Source organism: Clarias gariepinus, chromosome 1, assembly GCF_024256425.1.
Source record: "Clarias gariepinus isolate MV-2021 ecotype Netherlands chromosome 1, CGAR_prim_01v2, whole genome shotgun sequence".
NCBI classification, from domain to species: Eukaryota; Metazoa; Chordata; class Actinopteri; order Siluriformes; family Clariidae; genus Clarias; species Clarias gariepinus.
The window spans coordinates 46,848,792-46,870,914 of NC_071100.1; the positions used below are offsets into that span (position 1 = coordinate 46,848,792).

At 37.3% G+C, this 22,123-nt stretch overlaps 2 protein-coding genes across 3 annotated transcripts; both read left to right on the forward strand.

The window, feature by feature from the left end:
• Positions 1 to 514: 514 nt before the first annotated feature.
• LOC128521572 (uncharacterized) lies at positions 515 to 5,667 on the forward strand. Its single transcript, XM_053495549.1, has 4 exons — positions 515 to 599; positions 2,971 to 3,115; positions 4,283 to 4,601; positions 5,388 to 5,667. Exons 1-4 carry the CDS (start codon positions 531 to 533, stop codon positions 5,665 to 5,667), a joined length of 813 nt encoding a protein of 270 aa, XP_053351524.1. The 5' UTR covers positions 515 to 530.
• A 1,882-nt stretch (positions 5,668 to 7,549) lies between these two features.
• wdr48b (WD repeat domain 48b) lies at positions 7,550 to 22,112 on the forward strand. 2 transcript variants are annotated; one of them, XM_053500865.1, is made up of 19 exons: positions 7,550 to 7,652; positions 8,401 to 8,541; positions 9,954 to 10,032; positions 11,623 to 11,705; positions 11,807 to 11,936; positions 12,045 to 12,133; positions 12,219 to 12,320; positions 12,413 to 12,637; positions 13,672 to 13,746; positions 13,954 to 14,056; positions 14,168 to 14,265; positions 14,355 to 14,462; positions 14,558 to 14,654; positions 14,761 to 14,856; positions 14,939 to 15,044; positions 16,353 to 16,440; positions 18,345 to 18,421; positions 19,816 to 20,008; positions 20,130 to 22,112. In XM_053500865.1, exons 1-19 carry the CDS (start codon positions 7,605 to 7,607, stop codon positions 20,223 to 20,225), a joined length of 2,034 nt encoding a protein of 677 aa, XP_053356840.1. In that variant the 5' UTR covers positions 7,550 to 7,604; the 3' UTR covers positions 20,226 to 22,112. The 2 variants fall into 2 exon arrangements, with proteins under 2 accessions (XP_053356840.1, XP_053356848.1); XM_053500873.1 differs by having other exon boundaries at positions 9,957 to 10,032.
• Positions 22,113 to 22,123: the final 11 nt, after the last annotated feature.

Below are 22,123 nucleotides of genomic sequence, written 5' to 3' on the forward strand. Positions count from 1 at the left end.
TTGGGGTGACTGGTATTTATTTCATATTATTCATTATATTTAATTATTGCTTTATGATAGTGTTTTACTTATTTTAAAAGATATTGATGTTATTGTGAATCTGTTTCAATTAATGAAAAAATCTTTGAATGAAAAGTATACGGTCCCATGTTCTTATATTTAAATATTCTTATTTCTATTATTCTATTTAAATATACAGTTTTTTAGATTATTTGTACTCACTAGTGCATTTCATTCTCGCACAGAAACTCTACTTTTTAGGTCACGGGCGGTTGTACAAGGATTTAATTGAGGTAAAAATTTGAATTTGATCATTTAAATTTAAATATCATAGTAACAAGACATTTCCTTTTTAAAAAAAATAAATGGTACAATTATAAATTGAGCATCAATGTAAGAAATGTATTTCATGAATAACTGTACTTATACAGTCCAAGTAATGTGTCTGTTCTGCTAATTTCTGTGAATTCCTCCACACTGGCAACCCGGATCCTTCCCTGGCCTGGCTTTGTAACAGAAGATGACTCAGCATGGAGGACAAGAGGTTTAACTTTAGCCTTAAAAAACATCTTTTACCTAAAAATAAAAATAACCACCTGGTATGGGTTGTTTTATTTAATTTTTAATTTTTTTATTTGAACATTTCTGAGAGGACATTTGGCTAATTTAGGCTGCTAGCATAAGTTTAGACTTTGTAACACCTCATTAGCTAAGGTTATTTTTAGCTAGCAATAATAATAATAATAACAACAAAAAACTCAAAAACATGAATTAGGATAATTAAAATGAAGCAAATATGTTTGTTAGACTTTGAGATGTGGGTCTTTCCTTCTTTTGAGGTAATTTTTTAATTGTTTTTAGACTACTACAATGGTTAAAGCATATGAGTTTAAATGATATGACAATTTGAAAATGAATTTCATTTGCATTGTGACAGTTTGTTAAATAGTTGTAAACCTAGCACCCTAAGTAGGGCGCAAGTATTAACCTCGTTAGTATCTTCAGGTTTTGTAGGTCAAGGTAAGTAAGAAAACCATGTGTGGGGTGTGCTGTTATAGGAAAATAGTCATTGATTATATCATGGCAAAGAGAGCACTTCCTGAAGCATTTTAATCATTTAATAGCAGTTTGTCAATGATTATAATTAAGAACAATCATACTCAAGGGCTCTGAAGGCTGATATTCAGCACAACAGCACGGTCTCTAGTGTGGTATTGCTTTTACTGTATACACTTCCACAAACACCATTTATTATCCACAGATTATAGTTTCTTTCTTTATTTAACCATTTTTTCCCCCTGGCGAAATGACAGTAATTAACAAGGATAAAAGTAGTTTTAAACTTTTACTGGTACTATGTAGTCAAAAGGTAAGAAAAAACATGGACAGTTCTGTAAATCTCATGGGATTCTTTCAAAATATCCACTTTAGATCGACTCTGTTAACTTCTGTGTCCCAGGTTAAAAGCCAAATCGTGTTAAACAGAAATCCAGTGTGCTATGTAGGGGTGTACGATCTCTTGTTCCACACACTAAGTACTGTACTGTAGTGCCCTTGATGAGCTGTTACAGATGGATTTGGGATTCGGCTCCGTGTTAGAAACTAGTTACCTTTGTAGAGTGCCTTAGGTGTAAATAAAACAACACAGATTAAGTTCAGAACGACTTGTAAGCAATAATTAAGGTGTCGTTTAAGATAAGATAACGTTATGATCTTGCTGAAAGTGCTTCTGTGACTGAATGTGAATGTGGGTTTTGGCAGGCGGATGCTTTCTCCTCAGTACTGCAGACCGAACAGACCTACTTTCAAATATTCTGCCACTGAAAGTTAGCGTGAGTAACGACTTTTAGAACACTTGGGATGCCGAGTAATAAATATAGCTAAAGGTCCCAGTGCTGTTACTGTCTATTATCACCACGTGTGGAATGCCTTTCGTCCAATCAAATTACTAACTGTTGTATAATAGTAATTAATTTAAAATCATCCTGGCGTATTTTTTTTAACCCGTTGTAGCTACAGAGGGGGAAAAAAGCGCTATTTGCCAGGTTAATTGGGAACCTGTGTAAAGTTAAATAAGTGAAAGACTCAACATACAAGCACCATCTGTGACAGAGAATCGTCACCTCACAGTATCTACTATGATGTAACTATGATATAACAGTATAGGGTCTGTGTATAAAAATGTGTGTGTAAGAGACTGCAGTCAGTAACATGTGAGACAGGGAAGCGCATCGGCTGCTGGTCATCCCAGGGACACTGATAGTATGATAATACCGCTCTTTACTCATACGAAGGACTGATCACTTGAATCTTGATTGAGTTACTTGATATTTAATTAATTCACTATAGTGCTCACTACAAGAAAAAGAGTAACTTATTATGGTATGCTGTGATTGTTGTTTAAGCTTTAAACAAAAAATGTAATATGATGTTGTGTATTACACGTCCTTACATGTGTTAGTTGTGTTAGCTTAGTTAAATAATTTTATTGGTGTATTTGTTTAAATTTTATTTACCTGTCGTGGTTTAAAAGTAGTGATTTAACTGTTATTTATCAGGAATAGTGATGTACACTTTTTTCTGGTTTTCATTTAAGGTTATCGACCTCGCTCTCTCTCCCTCACTTAGTCAAATCTATTTTGAACCATTGTTGTGTAACCTGCAAAGCTGTCAGACACAAGAATTAAAAGTGATTCCAGAGTTGATTCCCGTGTCCCCTGTAGTTGGCTATGGCTTTTTTCGAGGTTGAAGCAGAGGCTGATGTGCAAATTCCCAGATAACTCGACAGCCTGTCCTAAAGCCTTTCCCTTTCCAGTATTGATTGTTACTAAAATTGGTGACTCCTTCCTTCATGTCAATAATTATTGTAGATATTTCATTTGATTTATTCAGTGATTCTTTTGATGTATTAAAGCAACAGTGCGACAGAAAAAATACAATAGTTGGATGTTTATTTGTCTTGTTTGACAGCGAGATCCAACAAATGACTTCAGCATCATTCCGTCATGGAACAAAGAGTTCGTGTGCCTGCTTGGTCTGGAAGAGGTGGTCCAGTTTCGCTTAGAGTGGCAGGACAAGATTGTATCCACGGTACCTAACAAACATAGAACCAGGGGTAGGAATATTTTTCTTAATAATATTTTACAAAAATAACTGTGTGTATTGACACACTCCAAGGTAAAAATTTTATTGTGTATATAAGTGTTTTGTTCTTCTTATATCACAGGAACTTGACAACGATGACCAATTCCTATATCTTATACAGTATATTATCACAGTAGATTTACGGTTTATCAATTTATAGATATGTTAAAGGTCTTAAAGCATCCATGGGACAATTTAGTTCCTGTTATCACTTTGACTATAACTATAAACAGGCATACTTTTAATTTATCTTGAAGTAAATAAGCTATAAAACTGCATGTATGTTGTTAAGACTTTTCTGTGGTGGAAAAACCTAAAGATATTGGAAAATGTTAAATAAATGTCACCGCGAAGAGAACTCAAACATACAAACAATTATGTTTTTCCATTTATTTTTTATTAAATTTACTTAAATTATATAAATTTACAATACATTACAAATTACACAGCATTTTACTGTTGTTATGGAAACAAGTATAATTTATGTGACCAACAACCAACCAACAACCATTTGACCAATTATATTTCAGAATTTATAAACACTACAGTATTAAGATTGTATATTAAAGGTTACAGAGAGAGTTGTTTGCTATACGTACATTACCCCGTTTGGTCAAAAGTCTGTGCACCCGTGACTACCACACCCACTTATCGTTTATCCCTGAAGTGTTGCACACAATTTGTATGGGATGTCATTGTATCCATCAGCATTATTCTTTTCCTTCACTGGAACTAAGAGGCCCAACAGTGACCCTGTGTTGTGTTCAGGTTGGATTGGAACAACTCGAGTGTTTTGCACAGAGCCCTGATTGAACTCAACCCCATAGAACACATTTAGGGTAAACTGGAGCAGGAACATCGTCAACATCCTAACATCAGTGTCCTGCCTCACCAATGCTTTAGTATAGCTAAATGAACACAAATTTGCACAAGTACGCTTCAAAATGTAGTGGAAAACCTTCCCAGAAACTGGAGGTTGTCAACACAGCAAGGGAGTCATTAGATCTGAAAAAAAGCAAATGTGGGTGTGGTGGTAAGGTGGCCACAAACATTTGGCTGTAGAATGTATTTATGTTCATACAACTGTTTTGCCTTTTTTTTAATAGCATTTGGTTTAATTTCTTTGTTTGCCATTCAGGGAGAAAGAAGAGGTTTCCTATACCTTCTGTAGTGCCAGCAACCCTTCCCAAAGACCCATACACCTGTGTGAAGTGCAGCACTGATGTCTCGTGTTCATGGAACCGTGATGGGAACTGTTCCGTTTTGTGTCACACTTGTTTTAAATGCAGTTGGAGAAAGGATCACAGGCTCTCCAGTGGACCAAAAGAGACCACTGACAAATCACCCATTCTAACCTCTTTCAGTCAGGTTGTGTCTAATGAGCCGCAGGTTATAAAAGAGGATGTCCTCCCTTTACTAAATCCTTCTCATTCAACCCCAGAACAGTCAGATCCTTTGTCCTCTTCCAGTTTTCACCTTGATTCACCTTTACATTACTCCTCTCCTTATTCCTCAGATCTGTCCTCCCCTCTGCCTGGATTTTACTCTGATACATCATACCTTTGGTCTTCCTCTTGTTCTTCAGCTCACTACTCCTCCTCCTCCTCCTCCTCCTCCTCATCATCATCATCATCAGATCTTAACTACTCTTCTTCATCCATGACCCCATCACCTCCTTGTTCTCCTGCAAAAAATCCAAGTAAGCATGTCTCGAAGAAGATTAAAAAGCCATACTGGATGGTGACTCCACTTGCCAAGGCTTTACTTAAAGATACCCAGGCTGAGCAAAATGTAAAGAAAATGAAGGATGAACAGTTGACATGGGACAAGTCACTGTGCCAAGAAGAGAAGACTGAGAAGATTGGCGTCTTAGATGTACCCCCATGGCGCAATGAACTCAAATTTCAGACTCAGATGTCGACAACAAATCTGCAGAAGAGAACAACTGCAGAAAAAAACAAACTGATTGTAAAAGAGTCTTCGAAGCCTGGTCATTGCCATTTGCAAAATGTAACGCCTAATGTGTCAGGTGGCAACATTTCCTCAAAAAATACTGGTTCCTCTAGCTTTACCTCAGATTCTGGGAAGTCTTCAGTCTGCTATCTTTCCAAATCTTGTTCACCTGTCTTTCAACAGAAAGACATGAAGTCAGTTCCACAATGTTATGATGAGTCCGTCTTGAAGAATGAAAAGTTTGGAACTAAGGTGCCTCAGGTATCTCACTCTCACCACTTTTCATCTAGAACCAGTTCACCTTCTACGCACTTGTCCATATTATCCCAATCTGCATTGTCCACCAACCAGGAAAAGACCAAACCAGAGGAGAAGCTGAAATGGAATGCAGCTCCAAATCAGAAGATTGATAAATGGATTAAGAAGCCAAAACCGTCCATGGGGACTCATGGCAGCTATGCATCCCACTTGTCTTCTTCTTTTGGTCAAAGTAGAAATGTGAACCGCCAGGTTGTGGTGTCACCCAAGAGGGAAATTTGTTCCACAAAGTTCAGGTCAACTCACAAGTGAGAGAAGGATACAATTAGATTTTATTTAGCTTCCCTTAGCTATTTTCTTGTTTTGCTGACCGTGTTGAAACGCTGTCAGGTTGTTTGTAATACATGGTTCCAGTTTTCTCTTTAAGCTCTTTTACCGCTTTGCATTAAGATGTTATAAAGCAGGACTGTTTCTTATCTGCAAATTGGTGGTGTGGCTGCAGATTTTCTTTCAGATTTTTCAATCAGGGGGTCAAAGAGGTTTAGAAGATTCATGGCTTCCTTGCTGAATTGCCATCTATTTGTTAGAGACAGTTTCATGTACATGTCTCATAAATTTTAGATTTTAAGATAACTTTTTTTTTCTACTATTTGCACTATTTGCAAGGTTTATAAAACTAAGTTTTGTTACTATTTAATAATTGTTCAAAATTGTTTAAAAAAATTATAAGGGGACATTGTTAATTAGTACAATTTGAGATGTTTTTCCAGTGTTTATGGTATTGGGAACAAATTAAATTAATTCATATCAGTTTCATATTTAGTCAATAAAGCAAATATATATTGTTCTTGATTTCCTTAAAAATAAAAGCTTTGTACTGCAAAATGTAAAGAGGCTATTTTTTTCCCTCATAATTGTTTGGTTGTGACTTGACTGGGATTGGTGTTTCTATAATGTGCAATATGATATGACCGTTATGAATACATCAGTTGCAGTTGTAAAATGTTGTATCTGTCATATTCTGCTATGTTTTTGTCGTTAGAGGATGTTTATTATATTTGATATAAAGAAGATGTTATCAGACAGCCTGTTAGAATTTGGCTAGTAGTTTATTAGGATTTTGTTCAGTTTAACAACAGTTTAATACTCCTTGCCTTATATTTTATGCTAATTCATAGATAAGTATGAAGTTGTAGATTTGAGATTTAAAGATGTTTCTGTTGGGTATGTTTATCATGATGTATTTTACAGTAGATAAAGTTGGTTTAAAGCAAAGTGTGAGCTTAGCTATTCATGTTAACTAATGATGTCCCATCCATCTGGAAACCTCTGTAGTCCAACTAGGGACTGTGGAGTCCAGTGGTGATTACCATTGTATTCATTCTTATTTCACGACCATGGTGGGACCTGCGGTCAACATTCACATGCACATTCACACAGTGGTAGGTTTCTTGCCTGCTGTGTGAAAGGCCTGGGTTCAATTTCCACCCAGTGCACACCCAGGCATGTGATACAGGCTAATACATGATACATGTAATAAAACAAACTTTCTTTGTACTGGTTGAACTTCAAGCAAGTTTTATTAATAAAAACCTGCACGTTTTATTATAGAGTTGCTATCGTTACACGTTATACGTTACATCGTGGACCATTGCACAAAGACACTTTAATAACCTTGCACACCTACCTTCACAACTACACTACATTTTACAGTTTTACGTTTACATCCTGGACCAGTGCACAAAGTCACTTTAATAACCTCTGCACTAAGACACTTTGCTCTATGCATATTTGCACACACCGTACAGTATATTTCAATTTGCACAGTATATTTCTATTTTGTACATCATATTTCTATTTTTATTTCTATTTTTATTTTTAGTTCTATTTTTTTTTTTTTTTTTCCCTAGCACATTTCTATTTTCATTTTTAGTTCTATTTTTCCTAGTTTAATTTAATTTTTTAATTTAATTTCTATCGTATTTCTTTTATTCATATTTATTTCTTATTTGTAAAACTTAACTCTCTTTTAGGGTCAATGGCAGTCGTATAATGCATTTCACTACATTTCGTACTGTGTATGTTTGTGTATGTGACAAATAAAATTTGAATTTGAATTTGAATTTTATATAAAGTACCCCTAAACATGGCCCCTAGCAATATGGCGGACTCGTTGACGCGTGGAATACCGGAAGTTATTTTTGGAACGTCCCGGATGAGATGCTTTCGGTTCACTGGCAACATGAAAGATGGCGACGCATCACAGGCAAAACGCTGCTGGTCGGAGAAAAGTCCAGGTAAGGTTGAATTAATTTTTTTAACCATTTATTTATTTATTTTATATGACATTGATAACTTAAAAAAGACATTCGATTTTAGTATTTATCTGAATAAAATCACGGTCGCTTCCGTGAACCCAATCAAAGTGCATGTCGGGTAATTCACAATGCGTATTATTTTAACCATACCGGTATTGAGGCATGTCCCGCTTCCTGCATAGTGATTGGCAACTTTACGCGGAAACCCAGTTGTTTTAGCCAATCATGTTGCAGGAGGCGGGATTATGTGACCTAATCCTCGCACACGGATTGGGTGTTAGACGGAATACTGGTCGGAAGAAAAAAACGCGTATTATTTTGCTAACATTTTGACTAGCCGTTTTTTTTGTTAAACTAAATAAACTAGTTTGTTTATTGTTTAAAGGTAAAACAATGAAACTGGGTTTGTTAAGCTTTAAGCGATAAGTTAGATGCATATATGTGTGTATGTGGGTCTTTCAAAGGACATAAAGCATGCACAGATAGTTAGCAAAGAAGCATACTGAGGATGAGAGTGTGTTCTTAGCATGTTTAAGTTCCAGCACACATCTGATGATGAGGAGAGACTTCTGATTAAATTAAATTAAATTAAATTAAATCTAATGTGATGTGATGTGATATGGTATGATGAGAGTAAGAGCCATCCTGTATTGGATAAATCCTGGAAAACACACACACACATACACTGTAGTATATATACTGATGTGTAAGGGTGTGTGCCTTTTAGGTTTCTTACGTGATCAGAGATGAAGTGGAGAAGTACAACCGAAACGGGGTGAACGCCCTGCAGCTGGATCCGGCCCTAAACCGCCTGTTCACCGCGGGCAGAGACTCCATCATCCGAATATGGAGCGTCAATCAGCACAAAGTACATCCGCATCACCCACATATAACACAAACACGCAAAGCAGACAGCAGGACAACTGTCAGCAAATTGTCCAGCTGTAGAATTAAAAGACAAATCCATCATTTTTCGACCCATCCAAATGTTTTTAGGCTGAGCTGCGAGCCACGAATGCACCGCTGAGTAAATCTTCATCCTTGTAGGGCTGCTTTCAGGGTGAAAAATGAATGAATGATGAAGCGAGATCAGGACTTTAAGAAGGATGTTTTAACACCTTAAAAAGAAGTCGACAGTGTGGACAGAAGTGTGTGGACGTGCGTCGTCACGCAAGAACAACGACCCTTAGATGCAGTCGTTTGTGTTTAATCCAGAGTTTAGGCTTCAGCTTTTCAATAAGCGTCTTACGTCAACAGGCACCGTTGATTGTTGAACCTTTTTCATTATGACACAAAATCCTTGAGCATCTCGGAAAACTTTAAGCATTGATACATTTTCCAGCAGATGGTCGACTTTTTAACTTTTCTTGGCCGGGGTTCAGGGATGTGTATCTTCCATACTCTGCCGTTTGCCAGTGCATCCATGACTCACAGCTCAGCTTAACACATTTTTGAATGTTTCTGTTGACAGATGGGCAAAGTGTACTGAAAACAAGAAGGTTAAGTTGAAAAATGATGCATTTGTCTTTTCTTAAAGTTAATACAAATAAATAAAAAAACTACAGCCACAGTTTGGATCATTTTTGACTCATCTTCGTCCTTAAAAATCTTATTTAAATCTTTTTATTTTGATTAAGTTTCGTCATGGAGAAAATAGTATAGTGATTAAAATATAATAGCTTTTTGTTGCAGTCAGAGTTTCAGCAGAACAGTATTGGAAAAATTTTGAATATTTATATTTTAAAATAAACTGATTGAAGTTCATGAGAATGGAATGGTTTTTAAGAGTTAATGAGAACAGAATAGAGCTTTATTAAATTAGAGTTAATTAATAGTTTCATCAGACAGAAAAATCTGGAATGAAGTTTTATTAGTCAGTGGAATAGTTTTATAAGAGTTGACTACACTAGAGTTTTATAAGAATTTAATTCCAATTTAATAGGATCAAGTTTTTTTTTTTTGAATTAAATTTGTCAGGTTAGAATAGAGTTAAAACACGCACCTCATAATTCACTCCAGTAGAAGCTCCAGGAGTATTAACATGGCCTTTATCTGTTTTAAAAAAGAATAAATAAATAAATAAATAAAGACATTGAGAATGAGCTCATACCTGTGTGGAGTCTAAGATCTGACTTATCCGGGACAGACAGCACTCATGTACTGCATTCGCTGTCGAGTGTTGTTGTGTAACTGTGATCAAACTGTCCACACTTTATATGTGCATTCTTTATTATTCACAAACTCGCTATTAAATAAAGTAACCCCCAAGTTTTATTGCAGCAGGATCCGTATATAGCTTCGATGGAGCACCACACTGACTGGGTGAATGACATTGTGCTGTGCTGTAACGGGAAGACGCGTAAGTTTGACCTAAAGATTATGTATTATTATTATTTTATCTAAAATATTGAGGGGCTGCATTAATATCTACTTAGTTATTGACATGTTGATTAATTTACAAACCTACTGACTGATCGACCATTGTTGCAGACTGAGTGACTGACTTACAGACTGAGTGAGTGATTTATAGACTGATTGTCTTACAGACGGACTCATTGACTTACAGACTGACTCAGTGACTTACAGACCGAATGATTGAATTAGTCCTTGAGTAACAGACTGCCTTAAAGGCTGCAGACTGAATGACTGACTGGCTGATTTACAGACTGATTTACTCTTTCTGACTGGCTGGCTGCTTGACTGACTGTCAGTCAATAACTAATTCAATTCCTCAGTCTGTAAGACAGTCAGACAGACAGCCCGACAGACTTGGCTGTTTAAGATAGACTGGCTGACATTAAGACTTGTCTAATTTGCTTGTTAATTTACACACTTGACTTATAGACCGTTTCATTAACTGACTGATAGCCTGACTCACAGACAGACTGACGTATTGTCTGCCTTAGATTGACTTACTGACATGCACACTTATCTGATTTAGTTCCTGACTGGCTTGTCTACTTTGTTATTCAGGGAATTATTGACCGATGTACTTCCTGACTTACAGATATACATAAGGATATACAGTCGGAACCTCGGTTTGCGAGATTTCCACAAGAGAAGCAAAAATCTTAATTAAATATTGACTTATAAATAAACGAGTCTTGATGTACGAGTACCGATTATCATTGAGTATCATATGGTATGCACGCGCTTGTTGTTTTGATGCTGAGCGTCACACGATCTTAACCGAACCAATGATTCTTCTCACTCTCGCGCTGCAGAATTGTGGGTAATCCATCACTATAGCCACAATTCCTCAATTTGTTTCATTTTTACTTTATATTTTGTATAAATCATTTTTATATGAATATTTTTGTGTTCTGGAACTAATCGTCAGAGTTTCCATTATTTCTTATGGGGGAAATTCACTTTGATATACGAGTGTTTTGATACACAAGGTTCCACTGTACTGACTTACCACACATATTCTTTCCTCTTGTGCATCCTGACTGACTTATTTACCGCTTGACTGATTATCTGTTCCTTACTGGCCATGGACGGATTTTTCCTGACTGACTTATTTGTTGGCCGACACACTGGCTTACTTGTATTACTGACTTAATGATGGACTGGTTTATAGCTTTTACAGATGAACTCACTGACCTGGTGACTGACTGACTGACGTCTGATCATAAAGCGAGGCCTTTAACCTTCACCTGCTTAGTTGTGGAAATGAGATGAGATAAAGTGCCATAAATGTAAATTTACTTGGTTACTAACAGATCTTCAGATTCATTACTACTGTAACTTATTTATTCACTGACTGACTCGCTTGTTATTTGTTGTTTTATAGACTGACTGACTACATGTTGACTGACTTAATGACCTTTTCCTGAATTTTAATAACTTAGCGACTGACTGACCTGCTCAAGGCCACAGATCTAGCTGACTCCATTATTTATTTTATTTATTCATCGATTGATTCATTGATTTTTCCCTCGTCTAGTGATTTCAGCGTCGTCAGACACTACCGTTAAAGTTTGGAACGCACACAAGGGCTTCTGCATGTCCACATTAAGAACCCATAAGGTAGGAGCTATATTCATGTACATTGTTTAGTTATTATGTTTAAAGTTCTATCATTTCTGATGTGATATTATTTCTATGACGGTGGCGGTTTGGTGTCCTAGGATTATGTCAAAGCTCTGGCTTACGCAAAAGACAAGGAGCTGGTGGCGTCCGCTGGGCTGGACAGACAGATCTTCCTGTGGGACGTAAACACGCTCACGGCTCTGACTGCCTCCAATAACACGGTCACCAGTGAGTGAACGTCCTGATATGTTTATACGTTGCTCATATTAGCCCTTTTAGTTCAGTTAGAGGTACTTTTAGTCCCTAATCAGACGGTTATCATTTGTTTTTCGACAGCTTCCTCTTTGAGCGGGAACAAAGACTCGATCTACAGCCTGGCTATGAACCAGCTGGGCACAGTCATCGTCTCAGGATCGACAGAAAAGGTTTGAGTGTTTTTTCACTTTTTACACAAAACCAAAACCTGTCCGTTTAGTTGGTTTTATATATATATAATTTTTTTTGTGTCAGGTCTTGAGGGTGTGGGATCCACGAACGTGCGCTAAGCTAATGAAGCTAAAAGGACACACGGACAACGTGAAATCGTTATTATTAAACAGAGACGGTACTCAGGTACGTGAGTGTGCTCCGTCTCACCGGCTCGTCTTTCAGCCCAGGGCTGTCCCATAAACAGTTTTTTGTGTTGTGTGTCTCCGTAATCCCAGTGTCTGTCCGGGAGCTCGGACGGTACGATACGACTGTGGTCTCTGGGTCAGCAGCGCTGCATCGCTACGTACCGGGTCCACGACGAAGGCGTTTGGGCGCTGCAGGCCAACGAAGCCTTTACGCACGTCTACTCAGGAGGACGCGATCGCAAAGTCTACTGTACGGACCTGCGCAACCCGGACATCCGCGTGCTCGTATGTGAGGAGAAGGCTCCTGTTCTCAGAGTGAGTGACAGGAAGAGTGAGACACGTCGCTGTCTGGAGAAGAGTTTGTAGAAATAATTGAAAGGTTAAAGCTAAGAATAATCTCATCAGCTTTGATGTAATTAAGGATAAAATTTCAGTCTTTCTGTACGGCAGAACTCTCTAACTTATTAATACAAAGAAATCACTGTAGTTCTGTGAGGTTGGGTATCTTACACCTATGTTTCACGCTAAGTTGTACTTCTTTTATCGTCAGACAAATACACTCCCTGTTCGGTAATCGGAGAGTAAAACACAGATAAGAAATGGAAAAAATAGATCGGATAAAGATGAAGTTTTGACTTAAAATGACTCCAGCGTGTTAAAATTCACTTATACCACTTCAGCGCTGTTATTTCAGCCAAAGTCAAAATATGAACTAATCCCAGTAAAAATATTCAGTTTATCTTTTCTAATTAATATCTATTGGTGCAGGTGTTTGTTTACATTGAGACAGTAGCGCATTAGTAGATTTTTTTTTAAAGTAGATCATTGATTCTGGCACATAACTGTTCATAACATCGCTTTTACTTAACATTTTGACTTCCCATGGTGCTGGTTAAAGTTCAGGCAGATATCTAAGTACTGCAAAACATTCATTAAATTCTGTCCAGACGGTTTTACGTGATTCTATGACGGAATCTGGCTGGACAGACATACAAACCTACAGACAGAAAATCTTCTGAGGCTGAAGTTCTCTTTCAGGTTCTTCAAATGTATGAAACGTAAAGATATCATTAGAAGATCGAGTTCTGACAAATGTACAGACAAAGCCTTTTTTTGTATTTATGTAAATGGTGGGGGAAGAAAAATAATAATAATTCGCACATTAGTGCCACCTGGTGGCTGAATAAAAAACTACCACATAATAATCTGCCTCCAAAAAATTGAATTAGATCCAAAGATTATGAAGCATAAGACTTAAATTTCTTGCTTTTTTGATTGTGCTTTTGTGTGCTTGGTTTAAACTTTGTAGTTTTTAAAAAAAATCACATCTCTTTCTTTTGCATCTTCAGATGGAGCTGGACCGATCAGCAGACCCGCCTCCTGCCATTTGGGTTTCCACGACCAAATCCTGTGTAAACAAATGGGTACAGCTGTTTCCTCAGTTTAAACTCACTAGTTTAGATCACTTACGAACACTTTTTTTTTTTTTATCTTGATTTTGTTGGTTAACTTTCATTCCAATATCCTGTTGTTTTCATAGTAACACACACACACACACAGACATACATATTTTGTATGCAGCTTTAAATGGGTTCTACTTTACAAACGTGAGCTTTCTTTTTCTTCACCAGTCTCTGAAGGGAATGCACAACTTCCGGGCGTCAGGAGACTACGATAACGACTGCAGCGCTCCTCTGACCCCGCTGTGCACCCAATCCGAGCAAGCCATTAAAGGTCAGGAGTTCGAAAATGGAGGATGAATGCAGTGCACTGATGTAGCACTTTAGCTGTGAATTTATGTATTTATTTATTTATTTATTTATTTATTTATTTTTTCAACTGTAGGTGGTGCGAGCATCATTCAGTGTCACATCCTGAACGACAAGCGACACATCCTCACCAAAGACACCAACAACAACGTGGCGTTCTGGGACGTGCTCAAGGTCGTACACAGCTTAGTTTTTAGTTAAAAAAATAATAATTTTCAAGTGTTGTGTAAGTCGAGGCTTGACTGCGTGTTTGACTTTGTTAGGCGTGCAAAGGGGAAGACCTCGGCAAAGTGGAGTTCGACGAGGAGGTAAAGAAGCGCTTCAAGATGGTCTACGTGCCTAACTGGTTTTCCGTGGACCTTAAAACAGGGGTGAGTGTTCTCTCTCTCTCTCTCTCTCTCTCTCTCTCTCTCTCTCGAGTGTTCTTATCGCGATAAATTAAAAAACACGCTTTGTCGTCACACAGATGCTGACCATCACCTTGGACGAGAGCGACTGCTTTGCTGCCTGGGTGTCCGCAAAAGACGCCGGGTTCACGAGTCCGGACGGGTCGGACCCGAAGCGTGAGTTCTCATCTGTTTTTTTGAGTTTGTCTTTATTTTGGTCTATGCTCTTGAAAATGATAACACAGTGTTTTTTTTATTTTATTTTATTTATTTTTTCATTCAGTGAATCTGGGAGGCTTGCTGCTCCAGGCTCTGCTTGAGTTCTGGCCTCGAACCCACATCAATCCGATGGAAGAAGAAGAAGGAGAAGTTAATCACGGTAAAGCCGTCCGTCATCTTAAAGACTTAAAGTCCTGCCGGATTTTCCTTAGTTACAGCCTTGTGTTTCTTCGCTCATGTAGTAAACGGAGAGCAGGAGAACCGGCTCCAGAAAGGCAACGGCTATTTCCAGGTGCCTCCACACACTCCGGTAATCTTCGGTGAGGCAGGCGGAAGGACGCTCTTCAGGTAATCCCAGGTTTCTCATGAATTCAGCTTTAACTGTTTAAAAACTTGTTTAAGTTTAAAAAAGGATGTTTATTATCCAAATCCACTAATGCACACTTATCTACTTGACTGTACATGAGTACAGACTGAAGTGCAGCAACACACTAGACTCCTTAGATGTTTATTAGACTCCGCTTAGTTAGATTTTTAGTTCAGTGTTTCATTACATCATTTCAAATTTAGGAGCGAGGAAAATTAAAGCGTTACTTTTCTCACTACTTATTTTCTATCCCGGTTTAAAAATACATGCTTGTGTTTAAAAGTACTAATACTTAAAATAAATATACATTTAGTCCCCGACTTACGAACATTTCCACATATATAAACGGACTGCGGTTCTACCACAGCGTATCAGATACCAATATTTACAATTCTATACAATTTTTTTTGTGTGTAAGTCACGTGCGGTTACAGTCTTGGCCACATGATGGCAGTGTGAGAAAAGGGGACAGAGATTTAGTCAAGGGGATTGGTATTAATGATGGGTCGTTTATGAACGATTCGTCCTTTTTAAATGAATCTTTAACGTGTCTTAAAAGAACAAGTAGTCTCGTAGAGTGATTTGTTCAATTTCTAGTGTCCGCACATGCGCAAATCCCATCGCAAAACCTCCATAGGCTAGGTACAGGAAACAGAAATGTTACCTTTGAGTCTTTTCGTTTCGGTCTGAATCGTTTGTTCTTTTGTCACGTGACTCCCAAAGACATTATGCAGTGCAATAGATTCAAAAGAACGAATGACTCAGACTAGAAGATATGCTCATTCTGTTTATAATATGTGCTTGGCTGCATTGTAAGATTTTCATTACTGGAACTATAGCCATAATTTGTGTACGTAGACGTCTCTTTTTATTGAAAACGCAACATTTTAATTTATTTCTTATTAAAAGAAAGAAATGAAAAAGATTTGTTCATTTTGACGAACAAGATTCAAAGATCAGAGTCACTAAAATGATTCAAACTTCTCGTCGCTAATTGGTATGCCTTTATACATCGTATAGGCGTATAAGACTCACTTTGTCAGACTTAAGAACAAATCCGACTTAGGAACATGCTCCCAGGACAGAACTAGTTCGTAACATAAAGCACGGTTTGAGCAAAATCTGAAGCGGACGCCTGGAAAATGAAATACGTTTTGAAACCAAATTTTTACAGCCTAACTTTCCTAAAATGAGTATTAATGCAGCTTTTGTTTCTCAAGCTTTCCACGCATTGGAATCTGCTAATCTTGATTAAAAAGGCTTAACGAATTGTGTTTGTCTCCCTGTAGGTTGTTATGTCGAGACTCGGGTGGAGAAACGGAGTCGATGTTGCTGAATGAAACCGTCCCACAGTGGGTCATCGATATAACTGTAGACGTAAGTGTTAACTTTGTTCCCATGTTAAAAGCTGCAGGATTTTTACCAATAAAATCAGAACTCTCTACCAACATAAAAATGTGTGCACATTATTGCAGGTTTCCGTAGAAACCGTACCCTGCCTAAGAAAATCAGAGTTTGCTGTGTTTTAGTTGTATTCATGAAATACTTCGTTTGATTTTATTAGTAGCAATTTTGACTTTAGTAAAGGACGAAGAGATCAATGTCCTATTGAATGACTGAATACATTGATTATGATATTTTAACACAACTTGTTGCTTACTGACTGACATGCGTGCAAATCTTATGACATCCTCTAATTCTTGGTATATATGTTGCAATCGTCAAATTGCACACCACAGCACTTTTTTCCCCCTCAATGTCCTGCAAGGACGAACAAACAAATGAACTGTTGTTAGATTCTTTTTCATAAACTATACAGCTTCCTTGGGAGTGTGAAATTTATTTTCTTGTTGAGTTTTTGCTGAGTTAAGCGTGTTCACACAACAATGTGAATTCTAGTGAACCATTTTTTAAATATAAATTTTTTTTATTCCTCCCTTTCAAGCGACTGAAGTTCAAGTCTCCTCCACAGTGTATAGAGAATACAGAAATGAAAAATGCTTCGATGTTGTTTATTAAAAAACACTAAGAAGTTTCTTTCTTCGAGTCGTATAAAGACGCACCTGGTGTGAGAACTGGAGAGTTTAGATGTGGCACTTTGTTGTGGAGTCCAATCTAAAAAGGTAAAAGATTTAGACTGCAGTCCTTACATCCTGCAACACTCTTTGTCCACTTTCTTTCAGCTTCCTCCATTTTTTTTTTTTTTTTTTTTTTAGCCATTTAAACCCGAAACTCTCCTTGTTTTTGACTGTAAATACGATGGGGGTTGAACAGACCCTGTGCCACTATCAGACTTTCATTTACAGGCATACTGTAGTTCACCCCTGACTTCCCGGGACTCTATCTGCAATTATCGACTTTCTCCCAGCCTCTGATTATCTGGAAAGCCCCTTCGATTCGTCTCATTGGTCAAGTCACAAGTTTTTGGACGGCGTTCAAGGTGTCGAACTGCAAACCCTGGACGGGTGCCAGTCCTGTCGCATGGCATCTTTCATGAGCTGATCCATATTCATGAGTTTAGTTTAGGACACAGTCTTGGGTTGTTTTCTTTCATCTTCAGCATCATGTTTTGGTGTTTTTTTTCTTGACTTTTACATTCTACAGCTGCGAAGAAGGGTCCGAACTCTGTGCACATCCTCAGTGATTATAATTCCATTCAACTTTAAAGCTAACCGTATTTGCTGCTGGTTCCTTTTGACCATCTTTTAAAATCTTCTCCTTGAGCAAACACTGGGATGGTTCGTTTTAAATCCTTTGTTTTCAGCCGGTTACTTCCACTGAGATTTTGGAGGCATGGCAAAGGATGTGTGTTGAATATTTCATTCCACAGCACTTTTACAACCTTTAGCCCTTCTTTTTCTGGGCGGATTTCCAAAAGGAGAAATAATCCTCCGAGTAATCAGTGTACTTCCTCCCAAAACTCTACAGCTCCATGAGAACTGAATTTCAGTTCTCCTACTGATGATCCTGTCCTCCTTTTCATTTATTCCATTCTTTACTTAGAGCTTTAAGCTTATTTACAGTTCTTCTTCCTAAGGTGGCTATCCGTACCTAAATTACACGGAATACCCTAGACTTTAATCTTCAGATGTGTTGGAATTCTTATTTAAAATGCGTTTACATAGATTTATACTCGCTTTATGCTAGGCTTTAACGGTAATATTTATCACAGTGCACAGTTTGCCCACTAAAATGATTTGATGTTCATTCCCAGGAAAGAGTGAAATTTCAAGACTTTTATTTAGAAAAGTGACTTTGCTTGTTTTTGTCTCGTTTTGCAGAAAAACATGCCCAAGTTCAACAAGATCCCGTTCTACCTGCAGCCTCACTCATCCTCTGGAGCCAAAACACTCAAGAAGTAAGACACACACTCACTCCTGCACTTTGAATATCACATACAACATGAACAAATAAGACTATTGTTATTTAATATTATATTACGTACTATTTAAAGAATAACCTGATGGTGTGTCGTTATTTTAACTCGACATCATCATTATTACTTTTAGGATTATGTTATTTCGAGCTGCTGTTTATTTCAAGATGTTTTGATTTATCTCGTTGTTGCAAGATGTTTGTTATATGTAGTTTTAAGATATTTACATTATCTCATTGTTTCAGTATGTTATTTCGAGTCATTTCGTGGTTTTAACATGTTCTATATTTTAAGTTATTTTGTGGTTACAATAGATGGAGAGATGTCGTAATTTTGTGTAATCTCGTTTTCACGGGGTGTTATAGATCTTGATTTATCTCGTGGTTTGAAGATGTATGTTTAAATTAATCTTGTTTCTTCAGGATGTATTTTAAGTTAGTTTGTGGTTTCATTAATGTAGAGATCCCATCGTTATCCCATCATTTATCTATTTACAGTATAATATACATTGAGTTGACTCATTATTTCAGGATATTATATGTTTTGTAGTTTTTTTAAAGATATTATATATATTTGTTTTCTCATTGTTTTCTATTGTTATTTTGCATTTTTCCAAAATGCTAATTTTATTTGTCGCGTATACAGTCATACACAGTACGAAATGCAGTGAAAATCGTTTTTAAAGGTCACAGGCGGTCATATAAGCATATCAATAAGAAATAAATATGGAATGAAATAAGAAATAAAATATAGAAAAAATTAAGCTGTAAAAAATATGGCTATAGAGGATAAGAACAAAAGATAAAGTATAAGTATTTTTTTTCACATAAAGATTTTTTTTTTCTGTGCTAATTAGAAAATTGGGAAATGAATAAAATAAATTTCATTAGGAAATGAAATAGGATTTAAATAGAAATGTCCAGAAATGTGCATAAATGTGCAAAGATGAAAGGGAAATGTCCAGGGTGTGTGCATTAATGTGCAGATGTCCATAAATGTCCAGGGTGATAAAGGACATTGTTTAAAGATGTTCTTTGAGTTATCATGCTTTAAGATGTTATTTCAGGCATCGTCTTTTATTTAACATTTTGAGTTCTTTTCTGATTATTTTCTAACATTATTTTATTTGTTTTGTTTTTTTTATTTAGTGTCAAGATACACCAGTTCTGGGTTTCAGTAGTAATTACTTTACATTTGCTTTAAAAAAAATAAATAAAAACTGTAAAACGAATAATTTTGGTATCTCATATTTAATTAAATTCGCTACAGCTAGAGAAGCTAACTTGACTGGTGCACTTCACACAAAATCGGCAAAGTGTTTGAAGGGATATTTCTATTAAAGTGTTCTCCTAACAGTTGGTGCCTGGCGTGTTTAGGGACCGTCTGTCGGCCAGCGACATGCTGCAGGTGAGAAAGGTGATGGAGCACGTCTACGAGAAGATCATCAACCTGGACACGGAGTCTCAGACCACGAGCTCCTCGGGAACGGAGAAGCCCGGAGAGCAGGAGAAGGAAGAGGACGTGGCCATGCTGGCCGAGGAGAAAATCGAGCTCATGTGCCAGGATCAGGTGAGTTTTTGCTTCATCACTTCTCAGATTCGGGGTCAAAAAGTCCGGACGACTTTTCTATTTTTAAGTTCTCCGTTTATAAAACTTTGATTGATTTTCATTGTTTTACACTTTGTTTTAGGTTCTAGATCCAAACATGGACTTGAGAACAGTGAAGTATTTTATCTGGAAGAGCGGCGGAGACCTGACTCTCCACTACAGACAGAAGTCTACGTGAGGGCGACGGCAGCAGCAGCGCACACGTCTTTTTTTTTCTCTAACTTTCCTGTCTGTTTGCTCATGGAGAACGTTCAGCGCCATTCCTCCTCTTTCTCTCTCTCTTCATGAGACAGGAAACAGACACTTTGTACAGTATACTAATCCAGGACATTAATTATCTTTGTTTCCATTTTTTTCTTTTTTTTCCCTTATTTTTCATCCAGTCACAATCGAGATTTGAGATCAGACACTTCTAGTTAAGTCGGTGATGATCGATTTTAACATGACATAAGGAAATGAATTACTGAGGATTAGACAATCGAGACTTGTGTGGATATTAAAATCCCGCACACTTCACAATGTGACGAGATTTAAACGTGTCCACTAGCAGCTAGCGCTCTTGGAGAAAATTGAAACGTTTCTAAATTGCCGTTTATATACTCGCATAAAGTTCTCACATAAAGTTTCAGCCATAATAAAACCAGAACTGGGGTTGGTGGCGCAAGATGTTAACGTCTGAGACATTATTGTGATTTCTTTCGGCAGTTCGTTTTGTAAATAGCTCGCTCTTTAAGTTATTATCCTGGGAACAGTATTTTTGTATCGTCTAAAAGTCCGTTGAAGACATGCAAGGGGAAAAAAAATCTCAAGTCATCTCCGTTCAGGTCAGCCACGCCTGTAAATAAGAGCATCAAACCTTAGCATTTCAACAGATGGGATTTAACCCCATCAATGCCTGGCTTTCTGTCTTCTTTTTTTTCCTTTTTTTTCCCTAATTCTAAAGGTGACAGTAAGTCCAGTGAGGTTGGCGTCTGGGAGTTTATAGGGTTATGTTTTAAAGCCTTTAACAAGTAAATCTTACTTCATGTTTTGGATCACGTTTGTCAGCTCAAAAAAAAAAAAAAAAGGTCAAGTCAACAAAATCATTTCCCCTTTCCTTTAAAAGCAGTGTATTGAATATCTGATCTACATTTTGTGCCGTTTTCTAGCCACAAGTTTCATCCACAACGTCCTCGGATATCAGTCCTCAGCGTTTAATCCAAAGTTTAGGCTTCAGCTCTTTAATAAGCCTCTCACTGTAACGAGTGCTGATGATTGATAAACCTTTTTCCTGATGATGTTTCAATACTGGCTCTTGAGATGAATCCCAGAAAACTATAAGCATTGATGAATTTTCCAACTGATGGTCGACTTTAAACATTTTCTCGTTCTGCGATTGAGGATGTTTCCGTTCTACACTCTGCTGTTCACTCTCAGGCTCGTAGTGATGAATCCGTGTCTCGTCACCAGTAAATGATTCCCTATAAGAAACGATCACCTTCCTTACAGGATCGCTCCAGCTTTTGTTTGTAGATATCAAAACATTTGTGTTTACGCTCTTATGCGAGTTGTTTCGGCACCTGGTACACAAAATTAATAAATAAATAATTTGCTGCTCATTGCTTTTCTTTAGTTTGACTCAGAAGCAGGGCATCCCTTTTTCCCCCCGCAAAGCAGTGACCGGTAGCCTCGAACGTACAGCGCTGATAAGACTGCGGCCAACAGACGTTTTAAGTGTCTAAGTGTTCGGTAGTATTTCTTGTCGAGATCCTTGTTCATAGAAATGAGCGCAAACGACAAGATCCGGAAGCTCGTGGCCAGAAAAATGTACAAACTTATCTACGTAGCCTTCAGCTTTAATCATTTGTGGAACTTGTTAATTTCCAAGGTGTTTATGATGAGGAAATCAACGTGGGCTTTTTCTGCTTGAATGAACGGCCTGTGAAAAATTATAGCTTGGAAATGAACAGTGAGGTGAAATATAAACCGTATATATAAATATTGTACATTTTGTATTATAGCTAGATGAAATGTTATGTTGTATGTAAATAACCTCAATATAGGCTCATGATACTGTGCACTGTGACTTGTGTTTGT